Below are 22,262 nucleotides of genomic sequence, written 5' to 3'. Positions count from 1 at the left end.
TCTGTGCTCTCTCTCCAGGAGGAGGGGGTTGTGTCCTTCTGTAAGGTGTGTGCAATAGGACCCGTCAACAGCCCTTCCTGTCATTTACCCAATGACGTCAAAAAGCACGACCCTCTCCCTCCCACACACAACAACCACCTCTCATGCGCTTTTTCACTCCACTCCACCCTGTCCCTCCACTCCGAAAACCCTTCCAGCAGCATGTGCCGCAGAGCATACGGAATCTCAATTACCCATCTACCCTTAGGACTCAGGCTGCTGGAGCTCACCATCACCCTGGCATTGTAGAGATGGCGGATCCAAACCATGCCTTACCATCTTTTTTCAGCTTGCTTCCCCCTCGCCCCAAAACATGGCTTATTGTTCACTCCGAGGAACAAAGAGTCTGACAAACATAACCACGTGATGCTGCAGTGAGCGAATCGTGACCTGGATCACTCCAGGGCAATTATCATCTGTAGATTAACTACTCCTGAAGTCTTTGTTGAAGTGATCCAATGTTGCCTGACACCCAGGTTTATCTCTGGAATGCTGCTACACAGCTTTAGCGTAACGGTGACAGATCTTCATTAGGTTCTGTCTCTGCAAAGAAGATTATTTATTGCAGAATTATACGTCGTTTGCAATTAACTCACAAAGAGCCAATCACTGCATTACCAATAAACACCACAGTGTCTGTCTTTATAGATGATAGACTGACCTGATTGTTATCAGGCTTGATAGTCCCCAATTTGGTCCTTTTTATTTCCTTCTCACAGTGTTTTATTAAACCTTTATTTACTTGTGTTTCAGCATTACTCCCCGGCACTGAGAAGTCATTGTCTAAACAGGCAAAGGAAAGAAAAGCTGGGCTGCTGTTGATAGAATCTCAGGGGGTGACCGCCATACACCAGTAGCTCAGAAACTTTTTTGAAAGTTACCTGGGTGGAATCCCCAGATTTGGGTCGAATTGAAAGGATTAATGAGGGATTATTTGTGTCCATAAACAGCCATTTAATTTGTCTTTAGAATTGTCCCACGCACTAACCCAAAAAACGCAAAAAGGAAATATTTTATCTAGAAGGGGACATTTCGCAGAACTAAGACTTATCGTCTGTAGATTAACGACTCCTGAAGTCTTTGTTGAAGTGATCCAATGTTGCCTGACACCCAGGTTTATCTCTGGAATGCTGCTACACAGCTTTAGCGTAACGGTGACAGATCTTCATTAGGTTCTGTCTCTGCAAAGAAGCTTATTTATTGCAGAATTATACGTCGTTTGCAATTAACTCCCAATGAGCCAATCACTGCATTGCCAATAAACACCTCAGTGTCTGTCTTTACAGATGACGGACTGACCTGATTGTTATCAGGCTTGACAGTCCCCAATTTGGCCCTTTTTTATTTCCTTCTCACAGTGTTTTATTAAACCTTTATTTACTTGTGTTTCAGCATTACTCCCCGGCACTGAGTAGTCATTGTCGAAAAAGGCAAAGGAAAGGAAAGCTTGGCTGCTGTTGATAGGATCTCAGGGGGTGACCGCCATACACCAATAGCTCAGAAACTTTTTTGAAAGTTACCTGGGTGGAATCCCCAGATTTGGGTCGGATTGAAAGGATTAATGAGGGATTATTTGTGTCCATAAACAGCCATTTAATTTGTCTTTAGAATTGTCCCACGCACTAACCCAAAAAATGCAAAAAGGAAATACTTTATTTAGAAGGGGACATTACGTAGAACTAAGACTTGCTATTTCTGCACGAGAACTCGGTCAAAAAGACACCAATATCTCAGAAACTTTTTGGAAAGTTACCTGTGTGGAATCCCAAGATATGAGTTGGATTGAAAGGATTAATGAGGGACTATTTGTGTCCATAAACAGCCACTTAAATTGTCTTTAGAATTGTCCCACACACTAACCCAAAATATGCAAAAAGGAAATACTTTATCTAGAAGGGGACATTTCGCAGAATTGAGACTTGCTATTTTTGCCCTACAACTCGGTCAGAGAGACATGGCCATGATATGGAAAAGTCTGTGAATTATACGCCGTTTGCAATTAACTCCCAAAGAGCCAATCACTGCATTACCAATAAACACCACAGTGTCTATCTTTGTAGATGATAGACTGACCTGATTGTTATCATGCTCGATAGTCCCCAATTTGGCCCTTTTTTATTTCCTTCTCACAGTGTTTTATTAAACCTTTATTTACTTGTGTTTCAATACTCCCCGGCACTGAGTAGTCATCGTCGAAACAGGCAAAGGAAAGAAAAGCTGGGCTGCTGTTGATAGGATCTCAGGGGGTGACCGCCATACACCAGTACCTCAGAAACTTTTTTGAAAGTTATCTGGGTGGAATCCCCAGATTTGGGTCGGATTGAAAGGATTAATGAGGGATTATTTGTGTCCATAAACAGCCATTTAATTTGTCTTTAGAATTGTCCCACGCACTAACCCAAAAAATGCAAAAAGGAAATACTTTATCTAGAAGGGGACATTTCGCAGAACTAACACTTGCTATTTCTGCACAACAACTCGGTCAAAAAGACACAAATAGCTCAGAAACGTTTTTGAAAGTTACCTGTATGGATTCCCAAGATTTGGGTTGGATTGAAAGGATTAATTAGGGACTATTTGTGTCTATAAACAGCCACTTAAATTGTCTTTAGAATTGTCCCATGCACTAACCCAAAAAATGCAAAAAGGAAATACTTTATCTAGAAGGGGACATTTCGCAGAACTGAGACTTGCTATTTTTGCCCTACAACTCGGTCAAAAAGACATGGCCATGATATGGAAAAGTCTGTGACTGTACCTCTCAGAAGCGATGTTTTGGAGTAGATTGGCATCTCTGACCGAATCATTTGAAGTCAGAATTGAATTTTAAGCTCCCAGGAGGTGACAGTGGCCTGGAATTGGTTTTATTTCTATTGCTGGTATTGCGATTTAAAGTAAGAGTTCTCTGAGAAAAATGAAAACAAAACTGATTCTCAATGTCAGAGACTGCGGATTAGAGGTCAGAGGTAAACGCTAAGACCATTAGGACTGGTGCCTAGAGCCTTTCCTCTGCTCGCGCTTCAGAAAACACCCTTCACTTTCGTGTAAAATATGAAACCTTTTGTGAGCAATGTTCTGCGTGACAGAAAACAAATATTGTACGCTTCAATGTGGTGTAGGGAAGGGACAGCGGTATGAACGCTTCTATAAGTGAGAGCACAAACACGTACTGTAACTCTATGGCGCTCATGTGCGGATTGAGGCATGTCTGGCGGCGTAAGCCAAGCAAATCATTTGGAGATGACATGCAGTCATACGGCAGGGACGAACATACACATTTTTCTCTAGAAGAACAGATGAGGACAATTAGCACAAATAAACAAACTGTACATCACAACAAATAATGTAAATGTTTTGGAAGTTTAGTACCGCTTTACCACATATTTTTCTACATATTGGCATTCACAGCTGTAGTTAATATGAATTCCTCAAGATTGTAGTAGGAGATTTTGAAATATCATGCGTGGTCAGCATCCAGCATTTTTACCTGCCTCTGTATGTGCTTTAAAATGCTGGTTGCGCTACTCAGTTGTTGGTGTAAAATTACACTTGTACTGTTTACAAGGATTTCATCAGTGCTAATGTGAGCTGTTTGCTCCTTACTGCTATTACAAAATAGTGTTGTTTTTTTTGTGGAAAATATTGCACACAATGTGTTGTCAAGCTTATGAGATGCAAGTGTAAGCCACTGTGACATTATTGTTAATTGTTTTAATGTTTTTATTTTTTTACAAATGGCTGTAATGATAATGTCAATGAGGGATTTATAATCACTGCTATGTTGGAATCTGTATTAATATTGATACTGTTGTTGATATTATTAATTTTGTTTGACTACTTTTGGATTGTTTTGTGTCATGTGTGTATGTCCTCTCAATTGCTCTGTTGATCGCTATTCTGAATGTTGCTGGGGCCGGTTTGGTTTTGGAATTGGAACTGTATGATGGTATTGTCGTGTTTTTTTTTTTATTGTTTAATTTAAAAAAATCCTCAAGATAGTGGTAGCAAGTTTTGAAATATGCGTGGTCAGCATCCAACAGCTTTATCTGCCTCTGTATGCGCTTTAAAATGCTGGTTGTGCTACTCAGTTGTTGGTGTAAAATTACACTTGTACTGTTGTTTTAAGTATGTCGTCAGCACTAATTATGATTTTTGAGCCATTTTCTCCTTACTGCTATTACAAAATAGTCATTTTTTGCTGCAATTTTGTGCCGTATCCTAATTGTTAAATGTCAATTTGATTAATTATTAGTGCAGTTATTGTTTTTAAGATCACAAACACAATGTTTGGTATCATAAAAGCTTACATTCACTACGTTTCCATATTTCCTCAAATAAAAATACAATGATTAAATATGAATTCTACACTTGATGGAGTTGTACCTTCCCTTTACTGTAACTTCTAAACGTTTGTTTGTACTGTTGATGTTTTCCCCATACTAGGACATAAATGGCATCTGTAAAGCTGAAGTTAATGGTGCCGTTAAGGAAATAAAAAAAATTAAAAACAGACGCTCTATTGCAAACACAGCACACTGCTTCTGCAATAAAAGAGTGAGGCTCTAAAACAATTTTAGGGAGGAAAGTGATGTCTAATATGACATAGCTTCAATAAAGAGCAACCCCCCCTGGAGAAAGCTCTCAAAGTACAGTTCAAGGCCGAAAAAAAAACCCAAACAGCTGTTCCAGTGACCTTCAACCCCTGAGGCAGGGCTGAATCAAAAACTACGGACAGGAAGCTCTGACAGCATTTGGCACTTTCTTGTGAAGCCACTTCTTTATTTATACGTTCACTCATTTTATCTTGGGTGCGGGTTGTTTCACGGCAGTGCAACATCTTGCTCCTCCAAAGCAACAGTTACGTTCTCGACAACACGTCCCGATGTCAGTCAACCGGCACGAGAGACCGCGAGCCATTTGTCCCCCCCTGACGCTGTGTGCACTCCCTCAGCCGTGACTACTGTTGTCTTATGTTCTATTGCACCCATGTGGGGCCCTGCTAGCTGGCTGCTACCTTTTGCTAACACCTCGCTCTTGTGCCAGCGCTCTGCTCGGAGCCATCCATTTGTATTCAGAGCCACACTCGGCACAGATGGCACGCAGGATGCGCGGGAGGCGAACAGGTTACCCTTTCCCCCTTCCTCGCCACACACACACACACACACACCCACACACACACACTTCCTCATCCCAGCCGAGGCATCCTGCAGAGTTCCTCTTGCTAGTATGGCAGCTCTATTGAGTGCAACCATGCAGTAACTGTCCTCCTTCTCACTCCCCCCCCCCCCCCTTCCACAATGACAGCTGGATGCAGAGGCCAGTGATCTGCTGAAGGAGCTCCAAAACAAACTCAACACCGTGTTGGATGAGCTCAGCGGCGTGTTAGGCTCCAGGTGAGCATCCCCTCCTTTTTTTTTTACTACCCACTGCATCAAACTAATCACCCCGCAAACTGTTTTTGCCTCTAAAAGCCACATGCAGTAAATTTATTATCAACTCCAGTAAAGTAATATTTGCAAACATTTCTTCCGGGGCGCAAAAAAGGGTCCCTTGTTGCTCGTTTACAACAAGTCGGCGGAAAAGCGAACACCTCCAACAAGACGGTGTCGTTCAGTTTGTTTTGTCACGGAAGAGTTTAGAACGGTACACCCTGATTTGGCTTGTGCTGGTTAGTCAAGAACTGACTTAGACTTCCTTTTATTGTCATTCAAATGTGAACTTTACAGTACAGATAAGAACAAAATGTTGCATTAGCTCGTTGTAGTGCAGGATAAAAGGTCAATAAGGTGCAGATATAAATAAATACATTACTGTACAGATAAATATATTGCACTTTTGCATATGCATCCACGTTTATGGATGTATATTAAATGGTAAATGGGTTTTACTTCAAGGCACTCAAAGCGCTTTGACATTATTTCCACATTCATCCATTCACACACACATTCACACACTGATGGCGGGAGCTGCCATGCAAGGCGCTAAGCACGACCCATTAGGAGCAAGGGGGAAGTGTCTTGCTCAAGGACACAATGGACGTGACTTGGTCGGTAGAAGCTGGGGATCGAACCGGGAACCCCCAGGTTGCTTGCACGGCCACTCTCCCAACCGCGATATACGGTCCACAACATGTTATAATGTCTTTATATTCCAGCGAGTTAATAAAAATTTTGGAGGGGGGAATTGAAGGGATTATTATGATGCATCTCACTTCTCTGTGAGCGCGTTGAGTGTCTATAAAAATGCAATATAAATCTAAGTTTTATTATTATTATAATTATTATTATTTGATTTGCTGCTTCCATCATATTCCACATTTTCCTTTAATATTTGGCAATTATTTGTTCCATTACACTGCAGTTTGTACCCAAACAAGGCCAATCTGAGATTTTTTGTTTAGGTTTATTTCAGATATTTTTCCCCTACTTTTTAAAAAGGGACCAATTAGTACTAATGACAAAGATAAGAGACAACTTTTTCTTTTATCTGATGAAAAACTAGGACCATAGTGCACACTAATAAGGTGCATTAAAGGGGTCATATTATGATTTTTTTTCTACATTGAAAGGACTTCCTTGTGGTCTCCATAACATGTAATGGTGGTTATTTGATCAAAATGTTGCGTAGATTGTGTTACAGGCTATCTTCGTGCCGCTTTCTGATTCGTCGTTTTGTGGGCGCTCTAATTTGCATGGCTGAACTTTGACAGCGTCTTCTCCCTGTCATCTTTGTGTACCGGTAGTTTTTAGCGCTTCCGTAGCCAGTCTACTGACAATTATAATTAGATGTGTACGCTACTTTGTATTAGAAATGTCAGCAGCGTAAGTTGAATTCCCCACAACAAGACTATAGAGAAAAGGAGTTTAACGACGACGGCATCGGCAGGAACTACAATGGTGGACGTGCGCAAGTTTTCAGGACTTATGCGGATCCTAAATACACATCAGCAGGTACCTATATGTAAGACAAGTGGGTTTTGCATATTATTGCGGAGCAAAACACAACATAATATGTCTCCTATTTTTGTGGTCCTTATACAAGCACCATGATATCAATAAATAATTGAGCGAAACGTTTTTCAATTCTTTCATTTGTGGGTTTGTAGAATACTGTTTTCAATTTATGGAGAATGATGAGAAGAGGTTAATTTGGGCATTTACAAACCCCGTTTCCATATGAGTTGGGAAATTGTGTTAGATGTAAATATAAACGGAATACAATGATTTGCAAATTATTTTCAAGCCATATTCAGTTGAATATGCTACAAAGACAACATATTTGATGTTCAAACTGAAAAACATTTTTTTTTTTGCAAATAATCATTAACTTTAGAATTTGATGCCAGCAACACGTGACAAAGAAGTTGGGAAAGGTAGTATTACATACTGATAAAGTTGAGAAATACTCATCAACCACTTATTTAGAACATCCACAGGTGTGCAGGCTAATTGGGAACAGGTGGGTGCCATGATTGGGTATAAAAGCAGCTTCCATGAAATGCTAAGTCATTCACAAACAAGGATGGGGCGAGGGTCGCCAATTTGTAAGTAAATTATCAAACCGTTTTAGAACAACATTTCTCAATGAGCTATTGCAAGGAATATATGGATTTTACCATCTACGGTCCGTAAAATCATCAAAAGGTTCAGAAAATCTGGAGAAATCACTGCACGTAAGCGATGATATTACGGACCTTTGATCCCGCAGGCGGTACTGCATCAAAAACCGACATCAGTGTGTAAAGGATCACCACATGGGCTCAGGAACACTTCATAAAACCACTGTCAGTAACTACAGTTGGTTGGTACATCTATAAGTGAAGTTACCACTCTGCTATGAAAAACAAAACCCATTTATCAACAACACCAAGGAATGCCGCTGGCTTCGCTGGGACCGAGCTCACCTAAGATGGACTGATGCAAAGTGTAAAAAGTCTTCTGCTGTCTGACAAGTCCACATTTTAAATTATATTTGGAAACTGTGGACGTGGTGTCCTCTGGAACAAAGAGGAAAATAACCATCTGGATTGTTCGAGGCGCAAAGTTCAAAAGCCAGTATCTGTGATGGTATGGGGATGTATTAGTGCTCAAGGCATGGGTAACTTACACATCTGTCAAGGCACCAATAATGCTGAATGGTCCATACAGGTTTTGGAGCAACATATGTTGTCATCCAAGCGACGTTATAATGGACGCCCCTGCTTATTTCAGCAAGATAATGCCAAGCCACGTGTTACAACAGCGTGGTTTCATAAAAAAAGAGTGCGGGTACTTTCCTGGCCCGCCTGCAGTCCAGACCTGTTTCCCATCGAAAATGTGTGGCGCATTATGAAGCGTAAAATACGACAGCAGAGACCCTGTTGAATGACTAAAGCTCTACATAAAACAAGAATGAGAAATAATTCCACTTTCAAAGCTTCAACAATTAGTTTCCTCAATTCCCAAACGTATATTGAGTGTTGTTAAAAGAAAAGGTGATGTAACACAGTGGTGAACATGCCCTTTCCTAACTACTTTGGCACATGTTGCAGTTAATTATTATTTGCAAATGAAAAAATTAAGTTCATGAGTTTAAACATCAAATATCTTGTCTTTGTAGTGCATTCAACTGAATATGGGTTGAAAAGGATTTGTAAATCATTGTATTCCGTTTATATTTACATCTAACACAATTTCCCAATTTATATGGAAACGGGGTTTGTAAATGTATTTCGCCATCTATTAATTAATGTGTACCAACATTTCATATGGCCCCATTCCTGGGTGAGTATCGCTTGAGAAGAAGGTGGGTGGGTTAATCATTTTGCAATGCAGTCTGCTGAAAATGATGGAAAGTGGCACTCTACATAGCAACTGACGCCTTGGTCAAAATTGCAATTTGCACACTTTAAGATATTCAACACTCTACTGCCATTTGGTAGCTGAAGTGGACAGTGCACCGCCCTAATTTGTCGTGTTTCATGTGTCAGGTAAACAGAACAAAAGGGGCCATAAGAATCTCCTTCCCACTGTAACTAATGACCACGGTAGCAAACCGAATCCACAAATGGCAATAAAAAATTAAAAAAAACGTTCCGGAATCACACCCTACTGCTTGGTGCAAACAAGGCTTTAAAAATCTGTTGTGTCTGAATGTATGGAAACAGGAGAAAATAACCTTCACTGGTGTTCATTCTCTTCCACACAGTTTCAAACCAGTGATTGAGGACTGTGTCAAGCAGATGAACCAGGAGCTGGTCCAAATGAAAGGTTCAGCCAAGGGTAGCAACGCTGCTATGGATGCGGAGACCGTCCTGCGGCCTCTTATGGACCTTCTGGATAAAAAGTGAGTATCATGCCGATTGTCGATGCAAAGCTACCACGGCTTCCTGAAGCCTTAAGAGAGACAATAACTGACGCTGTTACTAAACCTATTCAAATCAGATTGGGGGGGATGCTCAATAATATTTGAAAGACATTCCTGAAAAAAGCCAGAGAGATTATAATGGTTCAGATGAGGTTTTGAAATCTCAGAGGAACATCGAGGTCAATGGAATATTACAGGGAATCCTCTTTGTCGTATAGAAACCGCAAATCCTTCCTGTTGGAACAATGCACTGACAGAAAGAATATCCATTTCTAGCCATGCATTTTTCACATAAATATGTTTTTGTTTGTGTAAGCCAGTCCTTCTCAATTATTTTCTTTTACGCCCACCCTCGGATGAAGAAAGCATTTCACGTCCCCAAACACCCACTCTCTGCCTCGACTACAAATAGTACCACCTGTCAATGAAATAGTTATAAGTACACCTCTGCATAACATCCTCACTAAAATTAAAGAAAACAAAAATGGATTAAATATGTAAATTTTATAAACAAAGACTAACTTTATTAGTATTGTATTTTAGTCTGTAGCAGAATCAATATTTAAAAAAATCCTTATTTAGTAAAAAAAAAATTAATTATATAAACTTAATGAAAAATACATTAAAATCAATCAGCCACATTAGCTTAAGAGCACAATATATGAAATACATGAATCTACCATTTTCCATCAATGTTGATTTATATAGCCCTAAATCACCAATGTCTCAAAGGGCTGCACAAACCACAACACAAACCACAATGACATCCTTGGTAGAGCCCACATAAGCGCAAGGAAAACTCAACCCAGTGGGACGTCGGTGACAGTGACAATGATGACTATGAGAAACCTTGGAGAGGACCGCATATGTGGGCAACCCCCACACCCTTAGGGGACCGAAAGCAATGGATGTCGAGCGGGTCTAACATGATACTGTGAAAGTTCAATCCATAGTGGATCCAACACAACCGTGAGAGTCCAGTCCAAAGTGGATTCAACACAGTAGCGAGAGTTCCGTCCATAGTGGAGCCAGCAGGAAACAATCCCACGCGGAGGCGGATCAGCAACGCAGAGACGTCCCCAACCGATACACAGGCGAGCGGTCCATCCTGAGTCCCGACTCTGGACATTTACCGTGAATTGATTAACGTGGACCCCGATTAAAAAAAGTTTAAAAACGTATTCGGGTGTTACCATTTAGTGGTCAATTGTACGGAATATGTAATGCACTGTGCAACCTACTAATAAAAGTTTCAATCAATCAATCAATACAAAATCTAAATAAAACTTGTTTTTATCAAAAATAGGAAGTCCAGATTGGTGGCTACAATGAGCAGGTTTTGCAGTGCACAGTTTTTTGAAGCATGATACTAATAAATCACGTTCCCCGGGGTCACGCACGCACCGCCCTTGCATACAAGGGTTTATGTAAGCAAACACTTCCAAACCTGAATGGCTCCACACGAAAAGGGAAAATTGTGTCAGAACATGGACCCCAACTCCAAAGGCAAAACCCAGTACCTCAATTTTGGTCAAAACTGAGCTGATAATAATTTTGGAGTTCCTAGGTGATATGCTTTACATTAGTGTATGCGATATTGTAATTTGTTCCGTAAGTAAGCTGTTACGCACATGGCAGGACCTACCACCTACCACATAACCGCGTAGATACAACAGAAAAACCTAGTATCTCAAGGGACCAATCGGAGCTTCTTTGTCAGTCGCCTTATTGTCTTTAATGAGACATTTGCACAGATGGGGGCTGACGGTCAACCTGATTATGTGATATTATGGCACGAAGGGATATTTGGAAGATTGGCCCAGGACGTTGCAAGCACCTTCATTAAATGTATCGTTCTTGATTCTTCCCCTTGCATATTCTTTTGGGCAGATAACTGTTGAGGTCAAAATAAAAACTGGACGCTGTACACGGCTCTTGCCCAATGTGCAAAACGCAGAATGGGGTCCACTCGAGATTGTGATAAAAATCTGGAAAAAGGGCACACGTTCATGAGAGCAGATTCAAACCATGGCTCAATCGGCAAGAAAATGAAGGCTCAGGAAAACATCTATACGTTTGATGACTTTGTAGATCTTTGTAAGACAGCATCAAGATAGATTGGTTTTTCTTTGTTTTCTCAAAATCAGCTAGAAGTGAGTTACTAAGTTTTGCCTTTGGACGGGAGAACTGTCTTGCATGTGCTATTGTTGACAAATGCACCACATGGTCGCTCTGATTAAACCTCAGAAGTCAAATTGACCCGAAATGTGTCACACACTCTACAAAATACCCAATGCAACTTTAAGGTGTCTGGCCGAATTCTTACGAAAAGTGGTACACACCTTTTAAAGGGTTGAAAAGCACATGCGTGTAAAATTTGAGTAAGATTCGGTACATTTTTTTTTTTTAAATCCCCATCAAGCGAAACATCTTAACAGGAACACTAATTGTTCATTAGTCATTGAACACCTTTTTGATCCACTTTCTACCGCTTATTCCTTTCGGGGTCGCGGGAGCTGATGGAGCCTATCTCAGCTACAATCGGTCAGAAGGCGGCGTACACCCTGGACAAGTCGCCACCTCATTTTTCTGATGATTATACAAATTTGACAATATTAGTTGTGGAGGGGGACGTGGCCTGCAGGTCTGCCGCGGAACGGGGTGTGTAAGGACCGGCCTCGAAGACAGCAACAAGTGATTAGATAACAAGGCCCACCTGGGCCATCTACGCACCTGTCTATGTCTTCGAGGCCGGTCCTGACACACCCCGTACCGCGGCAGACCCGCAGGCCACCCCCCCTCCACATTAGTATTCCATTTAGGCTACCTAGGAATGGGTACCTTTCCCATTTGTATCAATTTCCGGTACAAGTACTTGTTTGTCTGTACTTTTGTGTGTGTTCAAATGTGTTTATAAATGTTAATTTCAATCAACATTTAACCTTTAGCTCTGCTGTGCAGTTATATTCTGTTTTCTTACACTATTTTTTCTCATTTGCAAGTAGTGGACTGTACTATTTAGTAGACTTTGCATGCAGTTGCAATTCCAAGATGTTAGATGGTAGTAGCGTGTAAACTGCGGTGTGTTGTGGAAATAGTCTTTGACAGTAAGTTGAATGTGCCAGTCTTTACAAAGTGTTATACTGTAAGTATTGTATTTATTGCACACCAGCTGCTTTATTGCAATGTGCATCTTTTTTGCAGATTTCATCGGCACATTTGTTGAAATCGCTATTGCTAATCTTCAGCATGTCTATGGCAAAATTGTCACATTTCCTAGATGGAGTTTGGCTAGGTCCACTCTGAGTGCTTGACTGCTTGTTTCACGGCCAAATGTTTGGTGCATTGAAAGTCCACTCGTCGTTCGACGTCACATGCAACAAACGCATCAAAATCTGGCAAAGTTATATTTCAATTGAAAGGGTAGACAATTTGGCTGGTACTTAAAAATATACCGAATTCAGTACCATAAGGGTGCCACAAATGTCTATTTTTCCAAGTAAAGTACATTTGCATTGGAAAGCACCAACCAAATTAGACAACAATATATTTTTTGGCCTCCTTCCCAAACTTGGAAGCCATCCACCGCACCTGCTTTGACTGAGTCGTTCGTCATCGTGATATTATTGGCATGAAGAAAATAGATCCATCAAACATTGTGTGTGCTGGAGAATGGCAGGCGGCCAGAGATGGACTGCAAGCGCATTGAACTCCATCTTGTTGCCCCTGCACTCCGCCGTCTTTTCATAGAAGTGGTGAGTTGTGAAATAATGTTTTAGGGAAATAGGATGAATTATGAATGTTTTTTGTAAGGGAAAGAAGAAAAACAAAGTCTACATCCGCCCCTCCTCCATAGGATTTACTTAGTGACTGCCAGCCTGAAGATGGAAATTGCGTAACGAGTGGACTATTCTGCTTCAAATCAGGCTTATTAGAGCATTGGGTCTAATCTTAATAGTTCTGACGACATCAACTCTTGGAGTCGCCGGCCATGTTGACTCAGTTGTTAAACATGTTTCAAGTGCCAACCTGACAAATGCTCTTTTTTTATTTTTTTTCAACCACTTCGCAGTTTGATGTTGTTCGCCAAGATATGTGAGAAGACGGTGCTGAAACGGGTTCTCAAAGAGCTTTGGAAGATCGTGCTGAACACCATCGAGAGGACTATCGTTTTGCCTCCGCTGAGCGACCAGAGCGTGAGTTTACGGCATTTTGGTCTTTCCATAATCGATGCCATTTTTATCTTTTTTTAACTGTAGTTCACATCACAACTACAAGTCGTCCTACTGTATGCATGGCAAGAAAGCATATTTGGTTTGCTAATCTTAGTTTAAGATCAGGTTATAATTAAGTACCATGAAATAAAAGCATTGTTCAACTGTAGTTAATATCAATATTATTAAAAATAATTTCCATAATATTAATAATATAATGATAACGATAACAAATAAAGAAAGTATTAATAATAATACAATTACGATTATAGTAATAACATTCACTTCCAAGCACACTATAAAGCAGTGGTTCTCAAATGGGGGTACGCGTACCCCTGGGGGTACTTGAAGGTATGCCAAGGGGTACAATCCCCAAAGAGTGCATTTTAAGTTGATGATTACTTCTAGGTGTAGAAATCTTTATTTATAATTGAATCACTTGTTTATTTTTCAACAAGTTTTGGGTTATTTTTATAACTTTATTTTCCAAATAGTTCAAGAAAGACCACTAAAAATGAGCAATATTTTGCACTGTTATACAATTTAATAAATCAGAAACTGATGACATAGTGCTGTATTTTACTTCTTTATCTCTTTTTTTCAACCAAATATGCTTTGCTCTGATTAGGGGGTACTTGAATTAAAAAAATTTTCGCAGGGGGTACATCACTGAAAAAAGATTGAGAACCACTGCTATAAAGTATGGAAACTATAATTTCCTAATTTGTCATGTTCAAATACATATAGCAATACTATTAATTAGAATGTTAACATAAAATATTGATTGAATATACAGTCTTCAATTGCTGTTTAAGTGCAATTACGATTGACTTTTTCTTATAATTTTGAATCACATATCCAGCTGAGATTGCTCCTTTCTCAGCTTGAGTTTCAGTTCATTTTTTTTTTTTTTTTTCAAATCTCAAAACAAATTGATGAAAATGAAAAACGTTCTGGTCATTTTCGGGATATGCAATATGTGCATTCTGTCTATTTTATATACCATAATGAAAAACAATATGTTGTTCTTCCAGCAACAAGGAGCTCAGATGATCTTCAATGCTGCAAAGGACTTGGGCCAATTGTCCAAACTGAAGGTACTTTTTGAATTAATACTAAAACTAAACTGGATATTTGTGTTTTCATCTAAATTAGCTTCCCCCCCCACACTTTTAGAAATCAATTCTATTGTTACGCATTAGGGGTGTTCTGATAAAACTTTTTCCACTTTTGTTATGATACCGATTTTGGAGCCTTTAGTATTGACCAATACCGATATCGATCTGATATATCAGAACAAATCATAGTACACACTTTTATTGTTCTGTAATGAAGAATGTTGGAACAGACTTAATAAAGTGAAATTACTCAACAAGAGAACAAAAGTAGATATGAAAATGATCTAACTGAACCCTAATCTAGTCACCTGTTTTAAATTGAAGTGGAGTGGTGATATTTTTTTTTGGCAACACCTTGTGGTCACGATAATATTTTAAGTAGAGATGTCCGATAATAACGGCCTGCCGATATTATTGGTATCGTTTTTTAAAAAAAAGGAAAATTGATGACTTTTTAAAACACCACTGTGTACACGGACGTAGGGAGACAAACAGATCGCCAATAAACCATAAAGGCACTGCTATTGCGTGCCGGCCCAGTCACAAAATATCTACAGCTTTTCACACACATACAAGTGAATGAAATGCATACTTTGTCAACAGCCATACAGGTCACACTGAGGGTGGCCGTATAAACAACTATAACACTGTTACAAATATGCGCCACACAGTGAAACCACACCAAACAAGAATGAACACTTTTGGGAGAACATCCACACCGTAACACAACATAAACACAACAGAACAAATACCCAGGTCCCCTTGCAGCACTAACTCTTCCGGGATGCTACCATATACACCCACCCCATGCTCTCCCCACCCCACCTCAACCCTGCCCACCTCAAACTCCTCACGCTCTCTCAGGGAGAGCATGTCCCAAATTCCAAGCTGCTGTTTTGAGGCATGTTAAAAAAACAAATGCACTTTGTGACATCAATAATGAATATGGCAGTGCCATGTTGGCATTTTTTTCCATAACTTGAGTTGATTTATTTTGGAAAACCTAGTTACATTATTTAATGCATCCAGCGGGGCATCACAACAAAATTAGGCATAATAATGTGTTAATTTCACAACAGTATAGATCGGGATCGGTTGATATCGGCATCGGTAATTAAGAGTTAGACAATGTCGGAAACTCAGCAAAAAAGCCATCATGGGACATCTCTAATATTAAGTCAAGCTTGTGTTGCAGTCAGTTGGGGGGACGCAGACACGTTTGTTACTGGATACCTTCTAGTACACTTTGTATCAGCAAAGAATATGCAACTATAATTATTTGATACATTTATACTTTAACATTGACGAATGTCTAGCTGCAATATTGTTCAATTACCGACACTTATTATACACAGCTAGCTTGTGTACTAATGTGAGCTTAGCTGTTGTGCAGCTAATGGCTCTTAGTAGTCTATAGCCTACTCCTTGTAAATTACTTTACTAAAATCGAGAAAAGATCAATCTTGTGTGCTAATTGGAGTACAAATAGGTGTTGACGAGCTTTCAAGCTTTGCACAAGGAATGGCACTGCAGGACTGCTCGTATCGAAGCTTATATCAGAGATTTTACATGCAAGACGATATCATCCAATACTACGTATTTTTTGGTTGATCTGAGACCTATATCCAATATCAATATCGGATTGGGACATGACTAAAATGTATTTTATACATTACAGTAAATAATATACCTAAGAAGCCCGATTGTAGCTGAGATAGGCGCCAGCGCCCCCCGCGACCCCAAAAGGGAATAAGCGGTAGGAAATGGATGGATGGATATACAGTGCTTTGTATTATTTGTATATTACAGTATTACCTTGTGTTACTTTGATGTTATTCCATGCAATGATGGACATTGATGCTCATTTTGAATATACTGATACTTTTTTGTGTGTTTGTTTTACTATTTTTTTAAATACCCACGTGCAAATGGACTTAAGGCGAAGAGAGAAGGGATGAAAATAACACCAAATTATGCGGTCCAATAAATTATGTTAAATCTTCCTGTATGTCCTTAAGGATTTCGTAAAGTTGCACCATCTGAGCAGTGCATGTACACCAACACCGCATGCATATATTCAGATGTATTATACAATGAAACGTTAACCATGGAATGGTAGTTTTTCAAAGCCAAAAAAAACAGCAGTGAGATTGGCTCAACATTATTCAGGGTAGGCTCCTATTTAATTGCTGATGTGACCCGAGGATGTTTGCTGCCTCAGGTTTTGTGCAGAGCGTCTGCGAGCATGGATCAGTGCTCACATTGTGCTTTTACTAACAACCAAGTCACCTGAGGTATTTAACCTCGGAGTCTTGCAGCAGATGTATGCCCAATGTATGTTTTGGCCAGTTTTCGTGTGCGTTTGAAGTTGTTCTTTGAAGAAACATCTGGATAGTATGAGCACTCGGATGGGCGTGTCCGTATCTATCCTCCCAGGTTAAAGTCGTTTATCAACACGTTTAATGATTGCAAACATTAATCCTGGTCTAATTTTAGAAACATTTCCACTTATTTTATTTTTTTTGTTAATAATGTGCAAACAGGTTGTGCCGAAAAACTTCTCCCCAAGTGAGTCCGAGCTTTTCCTCCTGTCACTCACACGCCGATGAAACTATGACAAAGACTTGTTCCAAAAACCTATATTCAGTACTGGATTAAAGAAAAACAACAATGCTATGTTTTTGACTTAAATGTAAGGTTGTCTTACAGCAAGGGTGTCAAACGTACGGCCCGAGGACCGGATCAGGCCCGCGAACAGGTTTCATCCAGCCCGCAGTAGGAGTTTGCTAAGTATAAAAATGAACCTGAATTTTTGGGAATGAAAGAAACTGTTCTAAATGTGTCCACTAGATGTCACAACAGCAATTATTTGTATCATTGTAGCATCATCACTACAGAATACGTCAGTCGAGGAAAATGATCAAACCACATAAATAACATACCGGTTCTGTAATTGGATTTTTATATAATTTTTTTATCTTGATAGATTGAAAATCAACACCAACATTATCACATACTTTATTCAGAAAATAAAAAACGACAAAGCACATATACTATTAACCACAACAGGTAATTGTAAAAAAAAAAAAAAAAAACTAACTCAACAACATTATAATTTGTACAATTTCAGAATGTGTTTGTTCTCTTTTTGAACAAAGAAAACAATGTTAATGTGTCTTTATTTTGAAGTTATCACACCGTGATTTTACCAGTCCGGCCCACTTTGGGAGTAGATTTTTCTCCGTGTGGCCCCCGATCTAAAATACGTTTGACACCCCTGTCTTAGAGTATACTCAGTCAATACTGTATATTGGCTGCAATGTGGCCTAATTATATCCAAAAGTAGACCTACAATATTTTAGCTTTTGCCAACAGTAAATTATGTAACATCATAAAAGTTAAAGGCCTACTGAAATTAGATTTTCTTATTCAAACGGGGATAGCAGGTCCATTCTGTCAGGCTTGGACATGGATTGTTTGTGCTCCTTCGACGCAGAGGGATTACAGGACGAGCCAGGCGAGAATTCAGGTACATAGTTTCAATTATTTATACTCAAAATACAATAAAAAAAGGCAAAACAAAAAGCGCGCTCGATGGCGGATAATAATCTAGACTAAACTTAGAACGAAAACAGCACAATGGCAATGCTATCTACAAACAAACAAAAGATAGCATCAAAGGCATAAATACAAACAAAAACTTACTGTGACAAAAACGGGAGGCATAAACAGCAAGGTGCGTGGCAGGGGATCAATGGCATGGAGCAATGAGCAGCAAAGGTTGTAGAATGCAATGAAAGTTAATGTTCCCAGACTGATGGAAAGAAAGAAAATAACTTAAGTAGTGGCTGTGATAATTAGGAACAGGTGCGGGACTGAGGGCAGGGGCGTGACTAGGAGGGCAAGGTGAAAATCAAAGAGCTGTCATGGTAACAAAAACAAACCAGGAAGTGAAAAAACAGAACAAGAGTCCAGAAAACAAAACAAAACATGATCGAACATAAAACCAGATTTACAGGCGTGACACATTCTATGTGTCATACTTGATCATTTCGCAATATTGCCATATTTTTGCTGAAAGGATTTAGTGGAGAACATCCGCGATAAAGTTGGCAACTTTCGGTGTTAAGAGAAAAGCCCTGCCTCTACCGGAAGTCGCAGACGATGACGTCACAAGTGTGGGGGCTTGTCAAATATTCCCATTGATTTTAATGGGAGCCTCCAAAAAAAAGTACTATTCGGACCGAGAAAACGACAATTTCCCCATTAATTTGAGAGAGGATGAAAGATTCGTGTTTGAGGATATTGATAGCGACGGACTAGAAAAAGTTCCGATGTTTTTAGACACATTTACTAGGATAATTCTGCGAAATCCCTTATCTTTCTATTGTGGTGCTAGTGTTTTAGTGAGTTTAACAGTACCTGATAGTCGGAGGGGTGTGTCCAGGGGTGTCGACGGCAGCTTTATGGACAGAACAAGCTCAGCTTTTCTCCGGTAAGAAGCGACTTTTTAACCACAATTTTCTCACCGAAACCTGCTAGTTGACATGTAGTCGGGATCCATGTTCGCTTGACCGCGCTCTGATCCATAGTAAAGCTTCATCTCCAGGAATTTCAAACAAGGAATCATGGTGTGTTTGTGTGGCTAAAGGCTAAAGCTTCCCACCTACATCTTTTTACTTTGACTTCTCCAATATTAATTGAACAAATTGCAAAAGATTCAGCAACACAGATCTCCAAAATACTGTGTAATTATGCCGTTAAAACAGACGTCTTTTATCGGTTTGTGCGCGTAGCGCTCATACTTCCTGAAAACCTATGACGTCTTGCGTACACGTCATCATTACACGACATATTTAAGACGAAACTCCCGGGAAATTTAAAATTGCAATTTAGTAAACTAAAAAGGCTGTATTGGCATGTGTAGCAATGTTAATATTTCATCGTTGATATATAAACTATCAGACTGCGCAGTGGGTAGTAGCGGGTTTCAGTAGGCCTTTAAACACGCACGCATCACAGCATAGATCATTCGCTGTTTGTAAGGTTTATTGTGACATTGTGGGTTTTTTTAGTGGAGGATCCCGACTGGAACTAAGTCAATGAAGATCGAATGTTGCCCTGTGCATTTTTGCACTTGCGCGGCTCCCATCTTATCACAGATGTTGATTAAAGTGCTTGTTGTCTCGCGCCGGCTCTTGAAAATCAATTGAAAGTGGACCGGTGATTGATTAATTCCGAAGAAACCGGGGCAGGAACTTTTGTTTAATCCGCAATGTCTAATTTTTTCACTGCACTGCACCATAAATGTCTGCATAAATGTGCTAATAAACCTTTTGCAAATTATAATATTCCTTTTTCACTTGAATTTTTTTGTCTAAATTGTTTGTCTTCTATTTTTCCATGACTAAAATAGGACAATAGGGAGGCAAAACAAATGCACGTTGACTAAAACAATGACAAAGTTAATTGACACTTAAGTCAATGAATAAAAACTATACGAAAATGTTGACAGGGATGGAATCCAAATCATATTTAATTTGGTCTTTGAGCGGGGTGGGAAAGTTAGGAATCTATCCAATTACAGTTGCATATGGTAGAGGAGCGGGGGCTGATTCACAGAGGGGATCCAAACAGAACTACAGTCTTTGTGAGGCACTGTGTTTTGATGTTTCACTGGAAAACAAGACTGTATTTTTACACAACCACAATATGTCTTCTACACCTAGAAGAAAGAGAAAACATAAATACACACTTTACCTTTGCCGCAGTAGACAACATGACACTTTGTAAACACTGAGGCTCGATTTTCTCCGGTAAAAATGCAACCAACTTAAAGCGCCGTCTGCAGGCTTTAATCGGGGCATCTACACAACACAATGAAGGCCAAAGCTAATATTTCGAAATTAATCAAATTAATTACTGTGACTAATAAAGACGGTAAATGAGGAGCAAGACAGCTTACTCTACCACTACTTTGTCATACACCGTGGGCCAACTTGTCTGCCAATTTAATAAGCTAAAATTCATGTAAAATGCACTTTAATCCATGTCGTTGGCACACTATTCAGTTAATTGCACAACCAAAAGAACAGATTTGTCATTTATGCTGACAGACAGACAGACAGACAGACAGACAGACAATCACATAGCAAAAATGAATCTGCTCTTTTGGGTTGTCAAGTTGCACTTTTAACTCAACAGTGTGCCAAAAAAATCGATTAAAGTGCACTGTAGGGCTGGGCGATATGACTAAAAAAATTATCACGATATAGGTGTTTCATATCAGTTGATATCGATTATTATCGATAAAAAAGAAAAAAAACTATTCTAAATAAAGACCAGGAGAAACAAGGCTGAATTTAAACACTTTTATTTTAAATATAACCTTTAACCTTCAGAACGAGGTCAGCATAAAGAAAAACAGTCAAATAAATGAAAATACTGGTCGATGTGCAAATATTGACATTAAATAAATGCTTACTCAGACTTCTCATCTATGCTGAGCGGTAGCATGTCCTTCGCTAATTGATACACCACTGCATCCCTTATTTCTTTATAACGTTTTGAATTGTTGTCGTCTGGCACTGCTGCCGAGTGCCTCTCGATGATGGTCTGTTGTTGCCGCTTGGGTGCTGTTCCACTTGCACCGGCTGATGTTGTGGCTGTTTGCTACTGGACTCCAACGGGTGAGAGCGGCTCAGGTGGTAAAAGAAGTTTGTCGTGTTCCAAGACTTGGTCGGGACGACGACCTTGCAAAGTTTGCAGACAGTATTACTCTGATTCGTATCGGACTTAAACAATCCAGAATACTGCCAAACTGGTGACGTGACGTTTCCTTTTTTATTTGCACTCATATTCCCGTTTCGTTGATTTACGTGGACCCCAACTTAAACAAGTTGAAAAACGTATTGGGGTGTTACCATTTAGTGGTCAATTGTACGGAATATGTACCGAACTAGGCAATCTACAAATAAAAGTATCAATCAATCGTTGCTTTTTTTTTTTTCCGTTAGCATTTCCCAGAATGCCTTGCGGTTCAGGCTCGGCCGTGATAGGTCGAGAGGCTAAAGCCCATCCTTTGCCTACACCCCCAGAATGCCGTGCGGTTCCAGCTCTGCGTTTCTTACTATTTTTTTCTAACAGAACTCAGTGAAATTATCGAACGTTCTATCGAACCCATTTTCTATTGATATTGATCACATGTCTATCGCGATATATATCGTTATCGTTTTATCGCCCAGCCCTAGTGCACTGTACATTAATCTTAGCTTACATTGTGTATGGCAAAAGTAGTGGTTGAGTAAGCGTTCTTGGCCCTGCTTTAGTGTCAGGAAAAATCACATTGGTTATTTCATTCCTACAAGCCTGTTTCACAGGTTTCCCTGATCTTCAGGGGATTTTAGAATAAAATTATTATAATTATAAAATCCCTGAAGAGCAGGGAAACCTGCTTTTTTTTTTTTTGCTCTTGACTCGCTCGACCACTCACAAAAGCAATGGGACTCTGTCTGTGAATGGAGCTTGTAGTTACATATTATATAAA

The 22,262-nt window shown here is 39.7% G+C and overlaps 1 protein-coding gene across 3 annotated transcripts in view; it reads left to right on the top strand.

Annotated features, from left to right (window-relative positions):
• LOC133537142 (protein unc-13 homolog C) overlaps positions 1-22,262 on the top strand; it is a 400,509-nt gene that overhangs the window by 333,081 nt on the left and 45,166 nt on the right. For 2 of the 3 annotated variants that reach the window (XM_061878036.1, XM_061878053.1), the window contains exons 24-28: positions 19-45; positions 5,344-5,432; positions 9,226-9,363; positions 13,457-13,580; positions 14,633-14,695. In XM_061878036.1, coding sequence (XP_061734020.1) covers positions 19-45; positions 5,344-5,432; positions 9,226-9,363; positions 13,457-13,580; positions 14,633-14,695 — 441 coding nt within the window. The remainder of the gene's footprint in view (positions 1-18; positions 46-5,343; positions 5,433-9,225; positions 9,364-13,456; positions 13,581-14,632; positions 14,696-22,262) is intronic. The other variant, XM_061878045.1, reaches the window with a different exon arrangement.

This window comes from Nerophis ophidion, linkage group LG02 (assembly GCF_033978795.1).
Source record: "Nerophis ophidion isolate RoL-2023_Sa linkage group LG02, RoL_Noph_v1.0, whole genome shotgun sequence".
NCBI lineage: Eukaryota > Metazoa > Chordata > Actinopteri > Syngnathiformes > Syngnathidae > Nerophis > Nerophis ophidion.
This window is presented reverse-complemented; position numbering and strand designations above follow the sequence as displayed.